This window comes from Chelonoidis abingdonii, chromosome 21, assembly GCF_003597395.2.
Source record: "Chelonoidis abingdonii isolate Lonesome George chromosome 21, CheloAbing_2.0, whole genome shotgun sequence".
Taxonomy (NCBI): domain Eukaryota; kingdom Metazoa; phylum Chordata; order Testudines; family Testudinidae; genus Chelonoidis; species Chelonoidis abingdonii.
The window spans coordinates 3,080,142-3,104,704 of NC_133789.1; the positions used below are offsets into that span (position 1 = coordinate 3,080,142).

Here is a 24,563-nt window from a genome sequence, read left to right on the forward strand (position 1 = left end):
GACCCAGACCAAGGGGCAATCTGCATTGCAGTTTTTAAAGAGCCAAAGCACATTCTGGCAGAAGCCTTTCAGAGCAAATTGGAGTCAGACTACAAACAGTCTCGGGAAATACTTTTAATTTTTTTTGTACATTTGAACAGTGGGTCCCACATATTTGGCTATGGAATTGATGGCTAACGGGTTAGGACTTCAACCTTTCAGAGGAAAGATCCTTAATGTAATTTCTACTACTGCCAAAAGAGAGAAAGAGACAAGGCCTCAAGGATAGACGGTTCTTCCAGTCCATATAGTTCTAAGCCAGCTCTGGCAGCAGCTGACATTTCTAAAACGGTAAACTCATTTCCATGGGAGGCACCAAGCATGCCAGAGAGAAGCAGGCTAGATTTTTAATTGGGTCTGAGAACATTTCCAAACGAGATGTGTAAGGGTTTGAGACAAATGTGACCACAAAACGTACTTTTTTTTTTCTATTTTATTGTAAAAAAAAAAAAAAAAAAAAAAAAATTTGATTTGTTTAAATTTTTAAACATACAGGCAGAATTGTTTAATACTCCCCATTAACACTGTTAATTCTAACAAACTGAAACAGAAATTCAAAAAATTAACAGCCACAATAGTTTTTATTTACAACGGAACTTTTTTTTTTTTTATAAGATATTTACAAGACGACCGATTTTACACATTAGAAATGGTATCAAAAGTATGCATTACAGACAACTATGTGTCAAATGGCCATAAAACGAGGCTGAAGAATACAGACAAGCTTTCATTTTTATTTTTTTTTAAGATTTTATTTTTACACTAGCTTAAACTTGGTTAAAGAAAGCAAGGTTTTAAACCAAAGAACGGTTCTAATAGGGACTTGCAGGGCCTTCCGTTGCAGATTGAATTTCACAGTGTTGTACCCCATATTGGGAGAAATAAGACTATTTTTCCACACTAACTTACTGAAAATTTAACTTTGTACTTCCCTACTCCCAGCCGGCCCACCCCCCCTCCCACTCCCATCTGTAGCTGATGACTGCTGGATCGCTGTGTATTAAAGAGGATCATTTATAAAACCTGGCTGCCTTTCTGGATGGCAGCAGGAAGAAGAGTTTAAAAACCAGCTTTGCACTGGGAGCGAGGCCAGTGGGAGGCCAGGCAGCTACCAGCAGATACCTCTCAGAGCTGGCTGTCACTGGGACTCAGGAGAGTTCTGACCCCTGAAAAGCCACTAATGCAGGGTATAACCAGAATGCAAAACCCACTCGATGCAGACCTGGAAGAGACAACATCAAGGAAAGAAACAAGGCTCAAGCTAATATTTGCCCATTTAACATTTTGGCTCCTAATTGCACAGAAATCCATTAAGGACACACGCTATCATGCAAAAGCAGGACACCCAAGAACAGCCTTATTTAAAAAAAAAAAAAATGCAGTGCCCAGCCCTAATTATACAGTTTGTGTGGTATCAGGGCCCATCTTCTAGAGATTTTCCCCTTTTTTGTGGGGTTCAAACACCATTACTGTAGGAACCCTAGCACAACCCACTGCTGTGTCATGAGAATCAGCCTCTCTTCCAAATTGCATAAGAACCCCAGCTCTGGGGGAAAAAAAAGAAAAACCCACCAGGTTTTGTATTTGTGCATTGCTATTTATAGCTGTATGAACCAAAGCAAGGAGAGAAGATCGCTGGCCTCAAACGAGACTACAAACGCAAAAGGACCAAGCAGAGGGGATCATTTCTTCCCTGGCCCACTAACATCTTCGGAAATGAAGTTAGGGGTGCGGTTGGGAGGAGGAGCTACCAGGTGGGACAATGACTGCGGAGCAATCAGACAGGCAAGCATTGTGAACAGGAGGAACAGGCGTTCTGTCTTTAGAGACCAAACATTCCTGCTTTCACTCCAGTCCATGGTGAAGCCTGAAAGGCGATTGAGAATGTGTTGTCCGAATTTGACACCTCGGCTCAAGACTTCAGTACTAGTTATACCTACAGCAGAGCGTTTGGCATCACCCATTAGTGTAGTACAGCAACGAAGGCTCATTTCATAAAGGAAGCAAATTACTAGAGCTAGAGCATAGGTCCTGTTCTAAGTTTCTCTAGCCAATCCAAGCGTTTTACAAGATACAAATGGTTTGCCAGCCAGTGCTGTCCTTAAACATTTAAATAAAAAGGAACCACAATTGTGCGTCTCGAATTCTGTTTTCACAAACAAAAAATGTTTAAAAAACCCTTCACCCCCATCCATCTAGAACATGGCATAGCTGCTGGCAAACAGTCTCATCTGCAGAAGCATTTCCACACTGGCATTCGAGGGCAGTCTCACTACAGAACATGCGCAGCTAACCAATTTCTGACACAGGTAACTAGCCAGATGCGTCTTGTGGCGACAATGAGATGCGGTGCTCAATCCAGCCGCACTCAGTGAGACACAGCACGTTCAGAACCATCTGCCAGCCTTTCTCAGGGTATTCATGAAGTTAGTTTCACCCATTATTTAAAAACAAAAAAGCAACCCTACCTAGCATAACACAGGCACCATACTAGAAGCCTGACCTGTCAGGCAAGAGGAAGTCGCAGCCAAATCTACTCTCCTCTTAGCTGGGTTCTTTTCACCACAGAGTTTCCAAGTGACAGAGTGACAAGCTTGGCCTAACTCTGCCTGCAGGTTCCATCCACCAACTCTCGCTGCTGAATGTCTTTCCAAGAAAACAAACATCAGCTTCACAAAGATGACGGGCACCACACACTGAGCCAACACACACAGGCACCACCCCCGGGGACTTGCAGATGGGACAGGTCGCAAGGCAGGCCTGTTTTTAGGCTTCCCAACCTTCACAAGGCCTCTTATGAAGTGTAGTGGCCACAGCAGCTGATGAAGCTTAGGCAGAGAGCAAAAGGGGTCTGAGCTTCCAGCCCTGCTGTGCCAGCACAAAGCCCAAGAACTTGCTGATCAGGAAAGCGGGAGGGGGGAGAAATAAATAAACCACAGTTAATCAGCCAGGTAAAGAGTTTTTGTGAAAAACAGGAAAAATACAGAGGCCTGGAGAAAACCATCAGTGAATAAGAATATCCATGAGGATAAAGATTCACGGGACCGAACAACAAACAGTTCCTCGCCACCCGTTGCCAATGGCACGCTATGCCCATCGCAACGCTACCCGCGCAGCTACTTTCTGCACGTTCGGTGAGGCGTCTGCTTCTTCTGCACCTCCAGTCGACAGCGGCTTCGTTCGTCCAGCCATGGCAGCTCAAAGTTCCTGTCAGACAGAGAAAAAGGCTTTGGTCCATGATGAGAACACCCAGTTCAGAACAGGAGGTTTGTTTTGAATGAGACAGTGTAGCTGAATTACTGCCCGCACCCCCCCCCAAAACAATAATTATAATAAACAAACAAACTCTAATTATGATTAATCTTTGTAAAGTGCTTTGAAATTGACTGATGCAAAGGGAAGCCTAGAGAAGTGCAGTGATTTGCCCAAGGTCACCCAGCCATTGGAAGAGGCAGGACTAGACCCTAGGTCTTCCGAGTCCTCATCCAGTGCTCTACCCTTCAGGGCCCACTGCCGTCCCCCTCAGATGAGGGTGCAAATCTGAACAGGACTAGCCTTCAGCATGACTACCAAAGCGCCTGCCCTTCTATTGTTATTCCATGTGGAAGTATTGCAGGCCTGCGAAGGGCATCCTGCTCCCATACGGTGGTTGATTCTGCACTATTGATTCTAAAGCCTCATGGTGGGGTGGGAGCAGTCTTGTCGGTCTCGGAGGAAAGGCCTGGGAATCAGAGCAACTGTTCCTACAAGACGTCCTTTGGGCCCCTCTCCTCCAGCACAACCATCTACCCTCTGTCTGGGGAGCTGGGAATTGACCGCATCCTCCACATTCAATGCTGCACTAGGCCAGCCACACTCAGTTCTGTGCCGATCTGGCCACACACAGCACCGTACTCGAGGACTGACCGCACGCTGCCTACAGACGTTCACCACTGGGGTGTCACTTGGCTTCCCACTCCACTGAAGCCGAGTACACATCCAATCAATGTAACTGAGCTACTGCCCATCCTGAATGACTGTTTCAGGGCTGTTTAGAGACTAGCATGGCGGCTGTGTGTGTGTCCTACTGAACGCCACTTCCACATGCATGATCCAGCTCCCTTGCTGGATTCACTTTTAGAGGAGCCCTGTCTGAAATGTACAAATGAGCAATACTTACTGTGGAGTTAGTTTTGGTAATGGTCGGCCAAATGCTACAACAGGCAAGTAGGGGGTAATCAGCAAGCTTTCAACTATCAGGAGAAAAACACAACGGAAGAACGTTACTCAGCTGCACAGCTGATTGGTGCGCATGGCTAGGTCAAAGCTACAGACTGGCTGATTTAGAGCAAATGCTCCCCACCCCCTTCCCCCTAACCTGTCCGATAAGGAACTCACCATCATCTGGCTCAGGGAAAAATGAGGTAACTTCAGGCTCAGATTCCTGGATTCCTTTCTTTTTATACATTCTGAGCTGCAGTCGCTGTAGAATTCTTTGTTCCCTGATCCTCTGAATATCCCACCTGGAAAACGTAAAACAGTTAAAAACCCTTATTCAGTAAACAATACTTGGTAGTTCTTTGAGCTCCTCGGATGGATGGCCATAGAGCACTTCCCTAACGTCCACTTATTAGGCCTCGTGACTAGGTATCTGCTCCATCTGCAGCCACTATCATTATTCTAGGGCAGAGATACTGGAGAACAGATGCACACCAAGTAGCATGCAAGGGCTTCTCCTCCTGCAAGTTTTTTCTGTTTTCAGATCCATGCAAGTTTCCTGCTGACACAGATGCTGGTGCATGAACAGGAGACGGCCAAGCTGGCTTCTGAGTACAATACAGGGAAGAATCAATATACTGGCCAGGGGGGCTGCACTAGACGACCTACGGGGTCTAGTCCAGCTCTAATACACCTGTACCTCGATATAACGCGACCCAGTATAACACGAATTCAGATAGAACGCGGTAAAGCAGCGCTTCAGTGGGCGGGGCTGCGCACTAGGGCAGATCAAAGCAAGTTCGATAGAACGCGGTAAGATTTTTTGGTTCCCAAGGACAGCGTTACATCGAGGTAGAGGTGTATCTATGATCCCACATTGCTAATGATTGTCGTTACAAACACAGAATTCACAGATGGAAAGGCGAGGAGGGACCTTTCTGATCATCTAGCCAGACAGCCAGAGTATTTTACTCAGCAGTTCCTGCATTAAGCTCAATAACTTGTGGTTCCACAAGCGCATCTTTGAGAAAGACCGCCCCCCCTCCCCCCGTCTTGATTTAAAGACTCCAAGTGTTGGAGAATTTAACAACATCCCCGAAAGCTGCTCTGATGGTTCAATTACCCCCTCTAAAAACCTGCAGCTCATTCTCAGCTTGAATTTTGCTTTTAACTTCAAATTCCAAGGACTGGATCTAGCTCAGCGTCTGCCTGCCTGGCTAAAGCCCCTCAGAGAGAGGGAGTGGAAGTAATCTGAAGACCACGTTCAAGTCTCATCTCTCAACCATCCCTCTGATAAGCTAAATAGACCAAATTCCACTAGTCTCTCATCATTAGGCATGTTTGCCAGCCCCAGGTCACTCTTGGGCTCTTCCCTGCACCCTACATTGACTGAACAGAGGAGGAGGCGAGTTTAAATTAAGAGAAACACACTAAGAACTAGAACAAAAAGCTCCTGCTCCACAAACTTCTATTACCTGGCATCCTTCCTCTTCACTTGTCGGAGCATGTCTGAGTCTCACTTGCATGTCTGAGTCTCACTCATTTTTAGAGAAGCCCTGGAGTGCCAGAGGCTGCAAAAGCCACTACTGTGATATTCAGGCTAGGAGAATTTTTGCCCTTACCTTTTCCTTCTCTTCTCATCCAGCTCCAGCTTCGCGTGCCTTTTGGCAAATACACTGTCGTCTAGATTCTGGGAAGATAAGAGCAGATGTTAGGCCTCTCCTCCCCCACAAGGGGCATGTGCTTGTTCATTCATCTGCTGCAATCCACTTTCCCTGCAACGGAGGGAAGGGCTGCAGAGTGACCGTAGAGTTACAAATCCAAATCCAGGTTCTGTGGTGAGTCACCTCTCAGCGGCCACACCCAGTTGTAAAACTACAGTAATTATTGACTCAAACAGTTTAATAATAGTCAAGAGTTTCCAAGGTTTTACCATTATTTAATATCAGCTTGGCAAGGAGGCTGCTCATGTAAAGGTAGGAGATTCCTGGCCCAGGTAGGAAAACTAGTACGTCCCTACTGATCAAACCGTACTAACGGCCCCGCAGACACAAGCTGGAAGTTCGAGCTTTAAAACCGACCGCTGGATCAATGGTAAAATGGGTATTTTTGTTACATCTACAAGTTGTACATATGCAGGCCCACAGCGATTTATTCTCTTTGGTCTCCTTCACCAAAACCATTAATTGACTATGTACCTCCAAGAGATCTGAAGGATTTGAGTCTCTCAGGGGCTCCACAGCATGGTCCCTCCACGAAGGAACTGCGGAAGGGAACAAGAATTAACATGGGTCAATTTTTCACACGCCAGTAGGGACCTAATATACAACAAAGGGCACAGAATTTCATCCAGTTACTACACGACTCGCCCAGAGCTGGGAACAGAACCCAGGAATCCTGATTCCCAGTTCCCTGCTGAAATCACTAGAAAACACGGCCCTCTGTTCTGCACAGATGCTTCTGTACAAAAAGAGCAACTCACCGTCAATCTGCTATAAATGGAAACTCAGCTTCCTTACTGCAAGGAAGAGTTCATTAGATCTTAGCCTGCAATATATGTACTACCATTTACAAGCTTGATTTATGTAGCCTGCTCTGAGCATAACACGTCAGATCCCCAGTGATCCAGGAACAAAGTTCACCTTTAAGAGAAACCAAACAACTGTATTAAAAAGAAGGGATCAGTTTGGTACAACGCATGTGCTTAGACTAGAGAGTTTCGAACATAATTTCGTGCCAAATCTGTTCCTTTTTTAACATGCTAACCCCAAGCACCATAAATTCGTGTGGGGAGAAAACCCGTCAATAAAACCATGCTTGGTCGCTGTTTAAAAGGATCAGGGGAGCTGTGTTTAGAAAGGAGGCAAGAATAGGGGCAAGATGTTCAGCTGACCTCAACCCAGCCTTCTATGTCATGCATGCACATTTATTAGGGTTTGTGTTTTCCACATCCAAGGCGAAACGAGGTGCACGTGCAAACTCAGAGGCCTCTCTAAGTACTGCTGCTTACTCTTTAAGGGCCATTGTTCAGGGAGACTCCTTTCTCTTTACATATCAGGGTTATTTTATCATCAAAGCAGCTTGTTGTTGCTAGGGAACCGGGGCACCTGGACTCAGAACTTGGCAGGTAAGAGAGAAAATGAGGGAAGTGGTTTTTCAGCTTATTTGCCTGAAGAGTATTTACGTCGTGACCCGTTCTATCCCTGCTGCAGAATCAGGGACTAGCCCTCTCCCAAGACACCCCCAATCTTTGCCACTTTGCCAGGAGAGCTTTCAAACAGATCTCAACCCTGGGATCCTGAAGTATTTCCACAGAGCTAACCCAGTTTTTGGCGGTTAGACACTCAACAAGATTTAGAGGCAAGAGAACATGGGGAAAAAAGTAGGCCTCACATTAATCCCTTCTCCTTACAAATCCCCACTGGTCCGTTGTCCTGATTTTCACAAGTGGCAGAATTCTGTGAAATTCACCACCACCACAGGACAACCAAGAGACAATTCCTCAGCGACAAACAGCAAGCTGCTTCCCAATTTCCCAGAAACCGGCATGGACGTTGCCATGTAAACAAAGAGGCTTAAAAGGCAGCCCCGTGAACTGGCCTTGTTCAAATCATCTCTGCCTTGTAGGTCAGTGCACGTCAGCCCCCAGGCCTGCCTCAGCACAGGGTGAGTTCAAAGCATGGATGATCAACTCGTGCTTCCTGACTTCTGTGCACTGAAATCAGATCCTCAAGGTCACTTCACACTAGCAGGTGTCTGGTTATTTCTTGTTTCAGGACAGACGGGAGATGCCACACAAGTTTGTCACGCTTGACCAGCAGCTACTGCCAATGCCAACAGTAGACTAGACTTCGATTTGCTCACTAATCCAGCTTGTGGGAATGTCTGGTCTGGCCACAGGCCACCTTACCCTCCAACAGGCAAGAGACAGGTTCCGGAGACATTACTGACGAAGGATTTGAATTTTGAAGTGATGGAAAGGCAGAGAACACTTGGGGGGTGGCAGAGTCCAGGTAAAATACATTAGAAAACACCCCTCCCCCTCCCCAAGTCATGGGGCAAGAGCAGCTGCCTTGCTCACAAGCATTGCCTGTCCACGCACCTCGCTGGGCAGCAGACCCCACTGCTCCCAGACCTCCTCTAGACAACGGCTCTGAGGAGAGCTGTACGTATATTGCCTGCCAAGAGCAAAGCAGGCTGGGATTGTGAGATCTTAGTTCACTTTCCTGAGCAGCAGACAGAACGCTTCTGTGCAGCTGCAGAAGATGGCTGGAAACTAAAGGAAGGGGGATCAGCGAGCAGGGGGCCCAAGGGAGTTCACTTTGACACCCCCGACTGGTTTCTGTACCAGGGATCATGTGGATCACCAAGAGATTCCTTCTGCCTGCCCAGCCATCAAGAGGCAGCAACTCGATGTGTCGACTGCGCCAGCATGACCGTGAGGGCAAGGAAGAAGGGAGTTCACCTTGCAGTCAGAGGTGTGGCTTGCACTAGCCATTCCTCCCATAAACATCCTGCTGTGAGCCCTAGTGTAGACAAGGCTCTTCCAACTGCTGGCTTCTGTTGCCATTGCACTGGTCAGCGCTGCTCAGAGAAGGCCTAGAAAACATGGCGATTAAGATGCCAGCAGCTATCAGTGCCTGGTGCCCATCAGCTTTCCTGCGGGAGCTGAACACGTGGGCAGGGCAGTAATGGGGGGAGCTTTTCAGGGAGAAATCCCAGCGTGGACAAGGCCAGAGCGAAGGCCCCTTTACACAACTGTCACATTCAAGGTCTCAGAGCTGAAGAGTGTTTGGGTTTTTTTAGTGAAAACAAAACCAGGGACAATCTACATCCTGAGATGCACTTTGCCTTCACCGGGTCGCGTAAGCACTATGCAAAATACAGACAGAGCCACTCTCGGGCTCACAGAACCCAACTGGGGCTTTAGCTCTCCTTCCACGCCTGCTAGTTTGTTACTAGCCAGCACCTCCAGCAATCGGGGAATGACAGAGCACAGCTTTCTGGCAATTCCACCTATTTTCACGTTTGCCGGGCATCTGTTCGGTACGAGGGCAACACTTCAGGTGGCAAGCACGTGTGTCAGACCGACCACTATGCAGCTACGAGCAAGTTTATTATCGCTTACTTGCTACAGTCTCCTCCTTCTTTGGCGAGGGCTCTCGTAACGGCAACGGTGATGGGGGAGGTTGATGCCAACGACACAAGTACATTTCGGTGGTTGAAAGGTACGGCAGATCTTCTGTCTCGCTGGGGAAACTTTTATCCCTGGAGTGGGCATTGGGACTTTTCAATGGGGTGGATGGTTTTAAGGGAGTGTCCACTAGCGATCTGGCTTTTTCTGGAGTCTCTTGACTCCTCAGTTCACGTTTGCAAACAGTTTCGGATAAAGAGCTACTCGACTCCTCTTTCACTGGAGAGTGTTTCAGAGTTTTACTCTTGACTTTTGAAAATTCAGCCACCAGCTTTTTAACTGGTGTCTTCCTCTCTGCACTTCCAAATGCCGACTTCCTGTTAAAGAAGGGAGAGAGGTTAGCAGCATATTCAGCTAGCCTATCGTGAGAGCAGCCTGCTCATTTTCTCAGTGTCTGTATTTGTACCGTGTGTGCCATAAAGCTAATGCTAGTTGTTCCAGAACCATAGATTTACACTGGTGTAGTCCAAACACACGTCCCTTTGCAGAGATGAGGCAGCAGAGTCTGTAAGAGAGGCAACCGAAGGCTGAGGGGTTTTATTTCCAGAAGACTGGTGTGTTGTGCTCCCTGAGGCTACTGCTTTCACCCTGGTACGGCACAGCGTGCTACGCACCCACCAATGGCAGCCCCTTACCCAGTGTGCTGCAATACAGCAATCCAGATTCCAGAGACATGGATAACTGGGAAAAGCTGCACAGTGAGTGCTACTCGCACATTGCCAGACCTGGGTTAAAGGGACACTCCCAACTGGTGAGAGGGTCACTCATCTATTTTTTTGAGTTAGCACCCTTAAAAAAAAAAAAAAAAAAGAAAGTGTGTCTTAAAAAGACAAGTGCAGGATTTCCCTATTCCCTTGATAACTAGAAGGGTCTTTGGGTGGACCCCTCAAGAGCAACATCAAACAAATGCCTCCTCCCCACTCCCTTCCCATACACACCTGCCTGCTCCTTCATTAGGCTCAGCTTTGATGGTATAGCAAACACCCTCTCGCAGGGCCTGAGGAAGAGCATGCTTGTGAGCTTCCCCTGATCAATCCATGAGTGATGAGAGACAGGGTGGTCTAGTGGCTAAGACCTTGGTCTGGGAGCCAGGAGACCTGGATTCTGTTCCAGGCTCTGCCACTGAAATGCTGTGCAACCTTGGGCAAGTCACTTCACCTCTGTGCCTCAGTTTCCCCTCCTTGCCTTAGGCGCTCAGATACTGTGGTGACGAACACAGTCTAAAAACCTACACATACTAAACTAGAATGTACTCATGTTAGTGCACCAGATAAGTGAAACAGACCATTAAGAATAGAGTTAAACTGTCAAATGCACAAGTTAACAAGTTGGGGGAGGGGAGAACAAGAAAAGTTACTTAGCAGCAGGCAAGTTTGAGAGAGAGAAAAATCCGATTTTCAAGGTGCCAGTCTCCTCTTAAAAAAAAGAAGGGCATTTTTGGGACATAAATGTGAACTTGGGAGCAATGAGTGACCCAAAAAAAACATTGCCACAGAAAGTTACAAACTTTTTGGACAAGAAATGGGCAAACCCACTCGGTAAAGGAGGCGAACTCACTCCTTGTCATCTCCTCGGGATGGAAAAATGCCTTTTATTTCAAGCTAACATTACTCAGATAACTCAAAGGAGCAAATCCACAAGTGGGCTGTCCTAAGTTACCCCCGACTTACAAAATCCAGGCATATTCTTTGTTCTGCATCTAATATGGACGGTACTTGCTGCTTGGTATTCGAACATGCATGTTAACACCTAGCTCTTCTTTAGCGCTTTTCAACAGTAGATCTTACAGCACTTTAGAAAGCAGGTTGGGCTCATTCTCCCCATTTTACAGATGAGGAAACTGAGGCACAGAGCACAGACACAACTTGCCCAAGGTCACCCAACAGGCCAGTGTCTTATTTGTCAGGCTTCTTGGTACGTGCCAGTCACACCGTTAAATGAAAAGCTACAGGAGTTAGTGTAGGAGAAATAGCATTAAAGCTGGCAGCTCCGATGAGCTTTTATACAAGTGATGTGACTGACAGCAGATGCGTACACACACACAGGCCCCACTGATGCATGGCAAGCCCTTACGAAGAGTAAGGTCGTGAAGGGGTCCTGTACCTTTTATGTCCTTTTCCATTTCTTCCATACGAGAAGTGTTTAGGAGGCAGGGACTGGGACGTGTCCAAGAGATCCTGCTGACATTCAATCTGTAGTTTCTCGGATGCTTCTGATTCAGTCTTCTCTTCGGTGTCATACCCTTGAAAAATCCTGTGTTTCTCTCTCTCATTATCCTTCTTCACTAGCTGCATCCTCCTTTCCATGCGCTCAATCCGAGCTAGGAGCTGAAAGAGGAACAAAGGCCAACACTTATACTTTCGCTGGCAAGCGTTCATCAGAGAAGAATTACACCGAGTCCAGTTTGACTGAAACAAATAAAAAGACACCCTGACTTATTTTATTCACACCACACCTGTTCTGGTATTTGTGCCTTGCTGTCCACCACCTCTTAGCTACAATTACAGTCTTTCTCCAAACTGTACAGATAACAAGACATCACAGAGAGGAAGAAGTTCCAAAGAGACTTCATTACAGTATTGTCATTCGGCTCAGGCTGTACCCCCATGGTTCTCTCAACGCAGGTGTCAAGGAAAATGACCAGTATGAACTTCACCTCTAGAAGCTGGGAAGATGGCTGTGGAGTGATCAGATGAATTAGAAACGCTCAAGACACATTTCTGATCCCAATTATAAAGTTGGAAATCCTGAGGCCACACCTCTCACTTTAGAGTGAAAATTACAGCTTCAGGTTGATTTAATATTTCAGACTCACTAAGGCACAGCACAATTTGGCTTAAATCATTCAACTCCCCTCCCAAAGCTACAGAGGGGAGATATCAGGGACAGCTACATGGGGAGAAGGACAGAAGAAACAGGGTTGTAATAAGAGACCTTTACAAATGAGAAAGTGTTTAGGGTCAAATTTTCAGAAGCACCTAAGTAACTCTAGAGCCTCAATTCTATTGATTTTCAATGGGACTTGGGCACTTTTAAAATTTTTACCTGTTCTATTTACCCACAAGAAGCCTGGACATCACAGCTCCAAAACCACCACATTTTTGCATTCAAAACTCCATAAAATATTCACTTGTAATTTGACTTATTGCTTCCCCTCGTTCCCCAACCAACTCCATCCGATGATCCAAGGAGGGAACAAATGGCTACAAATCGTTTCAACTGACAGATACGGTGCAGTTTTGGGTGCTCTCAAAGTTTGCGCATCACCTCCACATTCAACTAGGCCATGTAATTTGTAATTGGGTCTGAAGAATATCAATGTAAAATAGATTTAAAAAAAAGAAAAGAAAGAAGCTTACCAAAGCTTCTGATTAAAATGCAGTAGGGATTTATAATTCAGACAGCTCTATAATTGTGTAGGAAATGCACTCCAGAGAACCACCTCTTCATCCAGGTGCTTTTAAAAAGCACCTGTTAAGTGAGATAGACACAAACTACAGTGACTTTCAGTGGGTCCTGCAGTCCCAAATCAGGCTGGATGTGTGTGCATGTGAGAGAAAGAGAGGACGACACCTTTAACCTTCACACAGTCCCACAGAATTGAATCATATGGACACAATGCACCAAGAAAATGAATTTTAAGCTTTCCCTCCCTTCAAGTTTTTATCAGCTTCATTACAAGAGAGAAAACAAATGCAGTGGCGTCCTTAATTGAATCCCTGCTTTGCCTAGGTACTGCAATTATGGGACAGCCTCTAGAACTGATTATGCATCTGCAGACAGCAGAAGAGACTCGAGGGCCAGAGAGAACTAACTCAAATGTGCTTGTCTCTGTTTGACTCACAGGCTTATCACACATGGCTTGTGTGCTCTATTTCCTTGATTTTTTTTTAAACCCTCACAGGAGAATCCCACGTGTCAAAACTCCCATCACACCCTTTGACTGCAGTACAGCAGCTGCTACCTCCATGTTGGTTCACTTTACTCAGAGCAACACCAGGGTATGTTTTGACAGTGCCTGGCACCTCAGACCCTATCCCACCTTGCAGTCAGCACATGCCAGTAAAATACAGCCTGCTGGCTCGTGCCATTCCTTTGGAAAGCAAGGAAAATAATCCCCCACTCATTGGATGTGCAAAGATCCAATGAAGATTTTTGCAAAAAACAAAACCAGAACACCGTTCCTGCAGGGAGACAATTATAGGAACTGGGAAGAAATTTATTTTTAGGTTGCTGCAGACATGCAGACTATGGACAGGATAGTGAGGCCAATAGACTCTGTGACATTTTGAGGGAATGGAGAACTATTTATGGGTTTGCCCTGTGAAATCTGCACCAAATTGGATAGTTTTAAATAACTCCTGTTTGCAGGGAAAAAGCTAACAAATATTCATTTGGTTCTGATCCAGTGGGGCTTTTCAAATCTATTCCCCTGTGCCCCATGAATATCTCCAGGCTATCTTGGGGGGGCGGGGGGTGTTCCACTGCTTCACAATTAACCTTCCCCCTCAGACGTGCATCTGACTAAAGAGCAAACCCTGCATTAGTACAGCTCTGCAAGGGGGCCAGGCTTCCATGCTCCTATCAGCACAGCGGGTCAGCAGCATCCTAGCCTGGACACTGGCCAGGTTGTTGTTTCTGTACATTGCCTCAGTACGTGTGAAACATTTAAAGGAGGAGGAGGAGGAACCGAGGCTGGTCTCGTTATAGCACAAGGGGGGGGAGTGGGAGGCTCCCTGGAGAGGAGCAAAGAGGAGGGAAAGAATTTGCTCTGGGAAGGGGGGGGGGGAGCGTGTTATCCATTTGTAGTAATTAAAACGGCAGCAATTAAAGGGCCCTCTGTGCTCTCCCGCCCTGCCACCCAGATGGCTCGCTGCAGCCCTGTTTTACTTCTGCTACCTCCATTCTCCTCCGTGCCAAGCCTATGTGGGCGCCCCATGCCGGGCCCCTTTAATTTAACCCTTCACAAACGATATCGCTCCAGCCTTAATCCGATCACAATCCCCGATGGGCTCCTTTAAATTAACCCTTTCCTCGCCCTGGCCGTGTCTCATCTCAGTCCTATAGCAACCCCGGCCCTTTAACCCTTAACATACCACGGCCCTTCCCACAGTCCCGGAGGCACGTTAACCCTTTGGTTGCCATGCCCCTCCCCCCACTCATCGACAGTTACTAGCCCCCCTGCCCGTTAACCCTTTGGTTACGACGCCCCTCTTGGCCATTAACCCTTCGGGTGCCGGGTGCCCGCACCCCCCCCGCCCGTTAACCCCTTGACTCCTGCGCGCCGCTTTGCCTATTAACCCCTTCGTCACAGGGCTCCTCTTGCCCATTAACCCCTCGGGTGCCGTGTCCCTCCCCCATTAACCCCTTGTCTCCCGGCCCGCTCCCCTTCCCCATTAACCCCTCACGTACCGTGTCCCTCTCGGCCTTGAGCTCCTCGATCTCCTTCTCCTTGGCCTGCAGCTGCTGCTGCTGCTGCTCGATCAGGTCCAGCTGGAGCAGGAGGATCTGCTTGAGGCAGGCCGCCTGGTTCGAGGAGCCCCCGCCGGCCCCCATGGGGCTCTTCCGCACGCCGCTCTTCCACTTGCTCTCCGAGGCCGCGGCGGGAGGCGGCTGGCCCGGCTCCGCGGTGGCCGAGGCCGGCGGGCCGGCCGGGGGGCGGCGCGCCCGGCCGCGACCGGGCAGCCCTTGCTCCTTCGCCGCCCCTGGGAGGCCGGTGTTGTCCGGCAGCACCGCCGTACTTGGCGCCTGCTGGCATCCCCCACGCCGGCCTGCTTGGTGCTTGGCCGGGCGGCGGGCAGGGGCACCAGGCCGCCCAGCTCTCCTCCTGCTGCCCGGGCCCCGCCCCGGCCGCCGCCGGCCCCGCCGCCCACCGCCGCCGCCCCGCCCCGCCGCGCCCTTGTGTCCCCCCAGCGGGGGCGGCTCCTTGGGGCTTGCGGGGCGCGGCTGGCGGGGGAGCGGGGCGGCCTCCCCGTCCGGCTCCGGGGCCTCGGGCCCGGCTCCAGCGGCAGCCCCGGCCCTCTCGTAGTCCAGCCTGTTCCGCGTTCAGCGCCGTGGCCGCGGCCGCCTTGAAGACGGTGGATCTCATGGTCATGGTGCGGCCTCGGCGCCTCTCCCGGCCCAGGCCTGCCCGTGCGGGACGAGGCCCCGGTCGCTACCAAGCCCGGCGCCCCCTGGGCAGGCGGCGGACCAGGCCGCGCGGGCCGGGCGGACGGCGCTGTCCATGCGGCGGGGGAGCCGGGCTTAGCGGGCGGCCTCCCGCGGGCTCCATCCCCGCCCCAGGGGCGCAGGCCCGGCCGGGGGCTCCCCGGGGGGGGGCGGACCAAGGCAGCCTCCGCGGCCCGGGCTGGAGCCCCCCTGCTGCGGGGGCGGATACTGCGGGCCGGCGGGGTGGGTCCCGGTCCCGCCCCAGGGCCCCTGCTGGGAGGGGCCGGATCCCGGTCCCCCGCCCCGGTGCCCCCCGCTGGGGCCGGATTCCGGGTCCCCCCCCCCGGTGCCCCCGCTGGAGGGGCGGAGTCGCCGGGGTCCCCCCCCGGTGCCCCGCGGGCCGGATCCCGGGTCCCCCCCCCGCTGGATGGGCCGGATCCGGGGTCCCCCCCCCGCTGGGAGGGGGCCGGATCCGGGGTCCCACCCCGGTGGGTCCCCCGCTGGGAGGGGCCGGATCCGGGTCCCCCCGGTTGCCCCCGCCTGGCGAGGGGCCCGGAATCCCGGGGTCCCCCGCTGGGAGGGGCCCGGATCCCGGTCCCCCCCGGCTGCCCCCCGCTGGGAGGGGCCGGATCCCGGGTCCCCCCGGTGCCCCCGCTGGGAGGGGCCGGTCCCGGGTGCCCTCTTGAGGTGGGTAGTGCGGTCTCCCGGGTCCCTTTCTAGGACGGAGCTAGACCCCCCCGGGCTGGCTCCCCCTGGCGGCGGGCGGGCCCCTCTCTCGGCCGGGCCGGCGGCTCCGTCTCTCAGCGGCCGGCCGAGCGCCTCCATTTTCCCTCCGGCTCTCGGCCGGGTGCGCGCCGGGCGGCCGCAAGTACTCGCTCCTCCGCCGGCCCCCCCGCTCCGGCCCCGCCTTGGCCGCCTCCCGCCCCCGGCGGCTCGGTGCCGCCGCCGCTCGGCCCCGCTGCTCTTCGGGTGCTTTTAAACCCCGCCTCCCGCCGCGGCCTCGGAGAGCAAGTGGAAGAGCGGCGTGCGGAAGAGCCCCATGGGGGCCGGCGGGGGCTCCTCGAACCAGGCGGCCTGCCTCAAGCAGATCCTCCTGCTCCAGCTGGACCTGATCGAGCAGCAGCAGCAGCAGCTGCAGGCCAAGGAGAAGGAGATCGAGGAGCTCAAGGCCGAGAGGGACACGGTACGTGAGGGGGTACATGGGGCAGGAGGTACATGGGAGGGGGCGGGGAGTACAAGGGGAGGAGGCAGAGAGGGGTGGGGTACATGGGAGCAGATGGGAGGGGTACATGGAGGGAGCAGGAGGTACATGGGGGGAGGGGGCAGGGAGTACATGGGAGGAGAGGGGTACATGGGAGGGGAGGGGGCATGGGGTACAGGGAGAGAGGTACATGACAGAGTGGGGAAGGGGTAGAAGGTGCAGGGTGAGGGGAAAGTGAGGGGTGGGGGTAAAGAGAGGAGGAAAGACAAGTGGGGAGACACGAGGGGGGCAAGTAAAGGGAGCCGAGGGGCATGGGGGGTAAGTGGGAGAGGGCAGGGGCTAAAGGAGCCAAGGGGTCGGCTGAGGGAGGAAAGGGCAGGGCAGTGCCCTACTTGGGGTGCGCTTGTCCTGGGCAAGGCTAAGGCCGCGGTCTTTGGGGCGGGTAGGGAGGCTGGGCAGTGAGGTCTGATTTCCTGGATGCTCTGGGCATAGCCCCTGGTTGGAGGGGGCAGAGCTTTGTGCCATGCAGGCGGAGCTCATGTTCTGCATTTCGTTCTGGTCCTGCGATCAGCCGTCCCCCCATTTTTGCTGTGCTGTAGTAGAAGGGAGGATTGCTGGTCAGGAGGAAGACACAATGGCTTCTTTATCAGAGTTTAGTCTAAGTTCATGTTGGTCCCATGTAGGAATAAATAACATGCAATGAAACATTAGCCGGTACAATGTTCTCTGCCAAGTGATACAGGAATAAGAAGCCTCCAAAATATTTTTGTTGGTGGATAATAATCATAATTGTTTATAAGGTGCTTTCCCACTGCACAACACGTAGCGTACCATAGCCGTCGCCAACCATTCCATTACCAGAAAATGCACAATATGAAAACACGAGCCACTCAAAGGCCGAAGCAAAGGGTTGTGTGTCTGGAATGTGTTCAGCGGGACAACAAGCTGGGGGCCTCAGGGCTGAGCAATCCCACATCCCGGGAGTGGCCTCCATTCCCTCCAATGGTCCCGTTGACTTTAACGGGGCCTTTGTGTCAGCAGAATGGCCCTGATCAGGGTCACTAAGTGGAGAAAAATTCCTGGTTTCATTTTATACTGTCATCAGGTGGCAGCTCAACCCGCCTGCCACACAGCATGGGGGAGCCTTGGCACCCCCCGGGAGGGGTTGTGTGGATTTGTCCCCTGCATTCCTCTCTCTGTTCTTGTTTGGTTGATTTTTCCGCCCTGGTTCATCTCAGTTTCTTTACCTTACTGCTTTTTCCCTACACACCTGCTACCTGGCTGCCCATGAGCTCCTGCCCCCGCCCTCCGCTTTCGCTGCATTCTCAGCTTTCCCCCCCTTTCCCTCCCACTGGTCATTTTCCACTTCAAACCACCAGCCCCAGCTCTCTCCCCCCAACCACCCAGCTCCAACCACCTTCTCCCAGTTCAAACGGCCACTCCCAACCTCAATGGAGCCATCTGAGCTTCTGGACCAGGGACCTTACCCAGCATGGCAGACTGGTTGGATCAGCCCCCGGTGTCTGCCTGCCTGCAAGCTTGGGCGTTACAAGGTATCTGCTGCGCCACTGTCTGCTCGAATCCTGAAAGTACCCGGCTGCGGGAAAGCCTAGTCAATTGCACCATCCTGTTGGCCCCGGGGGGGGAGGGGGAAGGGGTGTGCATGTCTGTGTTGTTGATGCCTCATTTCCTGCAGTGGTTTCCCTCCTGCTGCAAAAAAAACAAAACCCCAAACACATTTTAACCCAAGAAGGCAAAGGCTGACAAGAGGAGTGCAAAGCGGCCCAGAGCGCTTCGGCCCAGAGCAGCACCAGACCGCCGGAGGAAAGGAGCTGAAGTCGATGGGAGTTCGTCAGTGTCGATTTCCCACTGTTGGGCCTGCAGCCTGGGCAGCAGAACAACCTCCGAAGGGCAGATTCCCATGGGCTGTTTCTGTGCTGGCCTGGGACCCAGGGGAAGAGGGGAAAGTGTCTCTTTCACTATTAAACATCTATGATCAGAGCACAAAAAATACCAGATTTACAGCAAATGTATCAAAAAAAAGCCACAGCTTCTCAGAATCAATTGCTCCAGCTAGCGAGAGATTCAGCCTGAGCACAGAGCCAGGAGCCAGTACCCAGCTCTTCGTCTGATTCGCTGTGAAGTCACTGCCTTGCTCTGTGCCTCAGTTTCCCCACATATATACAATTCAATTAAATACTCATCTAACCCACCGTGGCGAGAAGCAGAGAGCAACTGTGCAGCTAAAGGCACCATCTAAGTACTAAGGATGGACTGGCCAAGCTGCAGCAGGGCCTGTCCCTGCCCTGGAGACACACAGAGAGTTAATCTCCGGGGCGCCAATCCAGCCCCTTCCAGCCGCACTCACCTCCTGGCCTGACTACAACCAAGCAGTTGCCTCTGCTTTACAGCGAAAGGGCCAGATCCTGCTCTATTATGGCCATGTAGCCCTGTCCAAACACAAAGTAAAAACTCTCCAGATTTACACCGGTGTAACTGAGATCAAAAGCAGCCCTGACCCCACAGGCCCCTCCCAGCAGCGTCCGCTCCGCGGCATCTTGTGACTTTGTTTTGTCTTTTTCCTGGCCCTCGGGAGGGCTCCCCAAGCTGGCAGCGCCCTGCGGGGCCACGGGGGCGGCAGCCCGCTCCAGCCCCCTCCTTCAAGGGTTACCCAAGAAACTCAGGGAGGAGAAAGAAAAGAAAAAAAAAAACATTCAAACCAATAGGCGTCAAAAGAGCCTAGCTGGATTTTCTCCCAAGCGTCTCAGACAAACAGAGCTTCTTAATTAGCCATGGATGGATTATGTAACAAGCGAAGACAGAGCCTGCCCTGGGGGGGAGAGATCTGCAGAGGCCATTGATCTCCTGCTCTGCACCTCCCCCCGCACTGGCCCTGCCACCCTGGCCTGGACCTCCAGCCAGGCACCAAACTGAACAATCTGTGCCAAATGGCATCTTCGCTGACCCACAGGACAGACCTTCCGCGCACAGCTCGGCTGGGCCCCCGCACGCGATGCTCATTCACAGCAGGGGAATCTAGAGCCATGGCCCTTTCCCCAGCCAGCTGGATGTTCCCCAGTGTAAGGGGAAAGCAGAATTTGGCCTGATCATGCTCCTGATGATTCCTGTACATGAAGAGCGCCAGCCTCTTTGCATCCTCTCCCCCCAGCAGAACACAGGCTGAGTCTTAGTCCAACTGTCATTTATTCATTGTGTTACCGTAGTGCCCAGCAGCCCCCTTCATGGATCAGGACCCCACTGTGCAAACCCCAAATAGTCCCTCCTTCAAAAAGCAGGACTCACGCTCCAGGCGCAGGGGTCGTGCTCCCGTGAGCCCCACGGCTACTTGACTCCCTGCAGCCGAAGGCCTAGTGGGCTTAAAAGCAAGACAGGAATAACTCAGGCATTGCTCCCCCAGCCCTTGCCCCCAACCTTGACCAGGAGAGACCTGCGCCCCCAGGGGTTGGAGAAAAGTTCAGCCTCAACTCTGGGCCTCTCTGCTGAATGAATAGGACCAGCGAGGCCTACCCCACTGGGAACCCCGCTGAGCAGGGCCAACTTTAGGCCTATTCCACCAATTCCCCCGAATCGGGCCCCGCACCCAGTGAGAATCCCTTCCCTGGCTAGAGGCGCCTTTTTAATTTTCACTCACCTGGTGGCACTCCGGGTTTTCAGCAGCACTTCAGCGGCGGGTCCTTCACTTGCTCTGGGTCTTTGGTGGCATTTCGGTGGCGGGTCCTTCAGTGCCGCCGAAGACGTGGAGCGAGTGAAGGACCTGCCGCTGAAGAGTCGGAGCACCGCCCGGTAAGTACAAACCCCATGTGTTTTTTTACGTATCTTTTTTTCCATTTTTTTTTAAAGTCATCCCTGCACGGCCATGCCAAAACTGTTTGAATTGGGCCCCGCACTTCCTAAAGCCGGCCCTGCTGCTGAAACCCGCCAAGCTCATTTCATGCAGCCCAGCCGGAAAAGGAGCCACCACCAGTTCTTTCTCCCCAGAGCCTCCCAATCTCCATAGGCATTAACCCCAGTAATAACGGGGGAAATCCCCTGCTTGTATGAGCCACTGAAGGGAACAGCTACACCAGCAGAAAATTTGGCCCAATCATAACAGTAACAAAGCCCTTTGCAGACACCCATTCGTTGCTGGCTTCATGTATACAGGCAGCACCAGAGAGACCACGGCTGAATATGGCATCCACTTCCGGTGTCCGCACTTCCACGTGGAGGTGGACAAATTCCAAACGTCTCAGGGAAGAGCTACGAGAATGATTCAGGTCGAGGGGACCAGCCTGATCAGGAGAGACTCCATTTTCTCAGGCTATTCAGTTCAGGCAAGAGACGGTTCAGAGGTGACCTGAGCGCTGCACACTCCAAAAGAAGCGACCCGGGGAAGGGAGTTCGTAGAGGGCAGGCAAAGGCCGCCAGACTTCCTGTGCCTGGGAACTAACGCAAGATCAGAAAGGCACCCAATTTTAATAGTGAGGGGACTGAATCAGCCAGGGACATGGTGGGATTTCCACCTCCTGGAGTCATTGACTTGAGACTGGAGTCACGGGCCAGCCCAAACAGGATCCGGGCTTGCTGCAGCAAGCCTGGGGGAGAGTTGCTGGCATGGGCTATGCAAGAGGTCGGACGAGATGATCAGAATGGGCCTGTCTGGCCTTACAAAGTTTTTAATCTGTTAATCAGTTCCCACCGGCATCTCTTACTGCAGGTAAACCCCTTCCATAAGTGCCTGAGAGCCAGAGGGTTTCCACAGAATAAACCACTGGAAGTGCTAGGCAGGCAAATCTGGGACAAAACTGCAGCGGTCCTGCCTGGGAACAACAGCCCAATCTCTGGAGATGTTCCCGGCAGCTAAGTAAAAGGACCTGATTCTCGGCAGCTAGTGAGATTGAGGCCCCGTTGTGAGACTGTTCCCTGCCCCACGGAGCTCACAGCCCACATAGGTTGGGAGAAAGGAAGGACCATTCTTGCCATTTTGGGGCTGGGCTAGAGAAGGCCCGAGGGAGTCAGTGACTTGCCCAGCGATCATGTAGGGTCAGGGAGAGCCAAGAACTGCACCTGGGCCTCTTGGCCTGGCTGGTTTCCCAAGGCCCTCCACCAGAGCAAAGGGCTGTGAGATGCTGCCAGGTCAGTCTGCAGGGCTGTGGATGATGGGATATGGTGCAGGGTGATGGGCCGTCAGGCTCCCTGGGTCCCAGACCAGAGCTTTGGCCCAAGCGTGCCCTTTCGGTCCCTGGGAGCTGCAGGCAGTCAGCATGTCCCAACCACAGCCTCCCACCCTCTCAGCGGGGTCATCAATTCTGCAGGAGGAGGGGGGAAACTGAGGCACAGAGAGGCCGAGAGACTCACCCAAAGACACACCGACCTGGTCCACATGTAACAATTAGATAGACCCAGTTACATAGCCCAGGGCTGTGACACATTTTGTCCCCAAGCACGGCAGATAGGTCAACCTGACCACCCAGGGGAGACACGGCCAGGACACCAGATGGATTCTTCTGTCGCCAGCTACCGTCTCCGAAAAGTGGATTAACTCGAGTGTCGGGCACACCCCTCCCATTGCCGTGGAGCGTGGACGGGGCCCAGGGAGCCAGCGGCAGAGCGGGGAATGGGGCCCCGGCTCCTGCCTGACCTGCCAGCCGAGGCCCCAGGGCTGGGGAGAGCCGTTCGCAGCCCAGGCACCCCAGCTGCTGCTGCAGCCATCAGCAGGCCCCATCCCCAGCCTGCTCTGCACAGCTGGGCTGCAGACAGAGGCTCCTGCTCGAGCGGCAGTTGCAATATTTGGCCGCTCGGTGGCTCCAGAGCTCAGCAGCAGCCAGGATGGGTCAGGCAGGTTGTGTGTGCGAGGAGCTGGCTGGAGCCCTGATCTCCCCCCTTGGGATCCTTTGCACCTGGGGAAGCTCTTCCAGCCTCTTTGCATAGGCACTAGGTGCAGGATCAGGGCGGGGGGTCAGGAACGAGCCCCGACATGGAGGGACGCTGGTGGGGAAGCACATCGCCCCACTGAGCTGGGATCCCTGCAAGGATCCCTTTAGCCTGGCTGGTAGCAGGTTAAACTTGTGTCCAAGGTGCCCTCGGACCCTGGGGGCGTCCCGGACCTTGCAGTGAGACCCCCAATGCACTGGAGCCAGTGGGAGGTGCTCTGCAGCCCCGGCGACCTGCAGATGTGCACAGCCCAGAATGAGGGTCCTGTTGGCACCATGCTCTGTCCTGATCTGTCACGTGAACCCCCCAGGCTCTGTCCCATCCATGTCCAACTCAGCCTCTGGTCCCAACGCTCCCTCGCAGGGGTTGCCGGGGATGTCTCAAACGCGCAGCACCCGTGTGAGGATGGTGCCGATCGTGGGCTGCCTTTGCCCTGCCTGAACACCCAGCTCAGATCTCCAGGAGTCGTCTGGGCTGTGCCAATGGACCGAGCCTGTTACGATGGGCACGTAGGCAGACGAGGGAACAGCTGGGATAATTAATCCCTCTCACCCTCAGGGGGCTGCCAGTGAAACCCACGTGCAGTCCGATGGGTCACCTGGCAGGGGTCTCTGCAACCCCAGGTGGGTCTCTCCTGTGCCAGGCTGTTTAGTGCCAGCGGGGCACTGCCTCTCTCACTGTGCCGTCTGCTGAGCTCTGACCTGCTGCATGCCAGAGTGCAGTGCGCCCTCCCTCGGGCACAGAGCAGGGCTGGGGCCAGCGGCGCAGGGAACCGTGAGGCAAACAGGCAGCTCGGGTGGAAAATCAGCCCGTTGCTCCGTGGGATACCCAGTCGCACTTAGCTCCAGCCGCGGAAGGGCTACTGTAATGGTAGTATAGTGTGGGGTAGTGGTTAGAACTTGGGCCAGGGAGCCAGGACTCCTGGGCTCTACTCCCTGCCCTGTCCCCCATTGCTACGTGTCCTGATGCACACTGGACTGTCATCGGACTGAGCTACGCATCACCTCCCTAGGTCACTGGTTTGGAGCCGGCTCAGGGCCTGTTTCATAGCTTGTGGGAAGTGAGCCCAAGGGAGCTATGTCTGTAATCCACCCTGAACCAGCAGGCTCGGTGCACTGACCTCTGGGCCAAACAGACTCAATGGCCCTCGGCTCGAGTGGGGTCCCACTAGCCTAGGGATGGCAGGGAGCAGGCTATAGGAGCTGCCTGCCCTGCATCATACCTGTCCTGGGTGCACAGACGCTCCGGGGGACACCCCCCCTGGACCCTTCGCGAGCACATTTGCTTCATTCCCAGGCCTGGAGGAAGGAACCAAAGAACCGGAGCAAGAGCAGCAGAACCGAGCAACAGAGGAAAGTCCCCACAGGTGAGACTGAAGTTGGGATCTGGAGCCTGGATGCTAAGGTGACGGTCACTCATCATGCGCCAACTGAACTAAGCATTCGGGGGAACTTGGCCCGGAGTGTGGGTGTGGAGCCTTTGAAAAGACAGAGCAAGTGGAACCTTTGCCAGAGGTTCATGCGGATTTCTCAATCCCAGGCAATCTGGGAATCACGACTGGAAGTTTTTCTAAAAGATCTGCCCTGGGACTTGCTTTGGGGCAGTTCTCGGGCCTGGCGACCCCAGAGGTCAGACTCAGGGACCACAGCAGTCCCATCCATGGGGCCTGGGAATCTCTGAATTGATCGGTCGATGTGTTGGGGGGTAGGGGGCAGATGGATGAATACTATGCCCAGTCATTAGCAAAGTGGTAATTAGTCAGTCTTCGTGGCTGGGTCTGACTGTCTAGGTTATTAGCTTTCTGGGGCAGGAGCTGTCTCACGCTGGGCAGAAGGATCTCGATGCATTTCC

At 52.7% G+C, this 24,563-nt stretch overlaps 1 protein-coding gene across 1 annotated transcript; it reads right to left on the reverse strand.

Annotated features, from left to right (window-relative positions):
- Nucleotides 1–496: 496 nt before the first annotated feature.
- Nucleotides 497–15,576, reverse strand: MSL1 (MSL complex subunit 1). Its single transcript, XM_032788949.2, is given in 12 exon segments — nucleotides 497–3,246; nucleotides 4,199–4,271; nucleotides 4,417–4,541; nucleotides 5,859–5,926; nucleotides 6,435–6,499; nucleotides 9,365–9,747; nucleotides 11,534–11,757; nucleotides 14,843–15,171; nucleotides 15,174–15,245; nucleotides 15,248–15,298; nucleotides 15,301–15,466; nucleotides 15,468–15,576. Coding segments are annotated over 12 exon segments (1,704 nt in total). The 5' UTR covers nucleotides 15,525–15,576; the 3' UTR covers nucleotides 497–3,155.
- Between the last annotated feature and the right edge of the window lie 8,987 nt (nucleotides 15,577–24,563).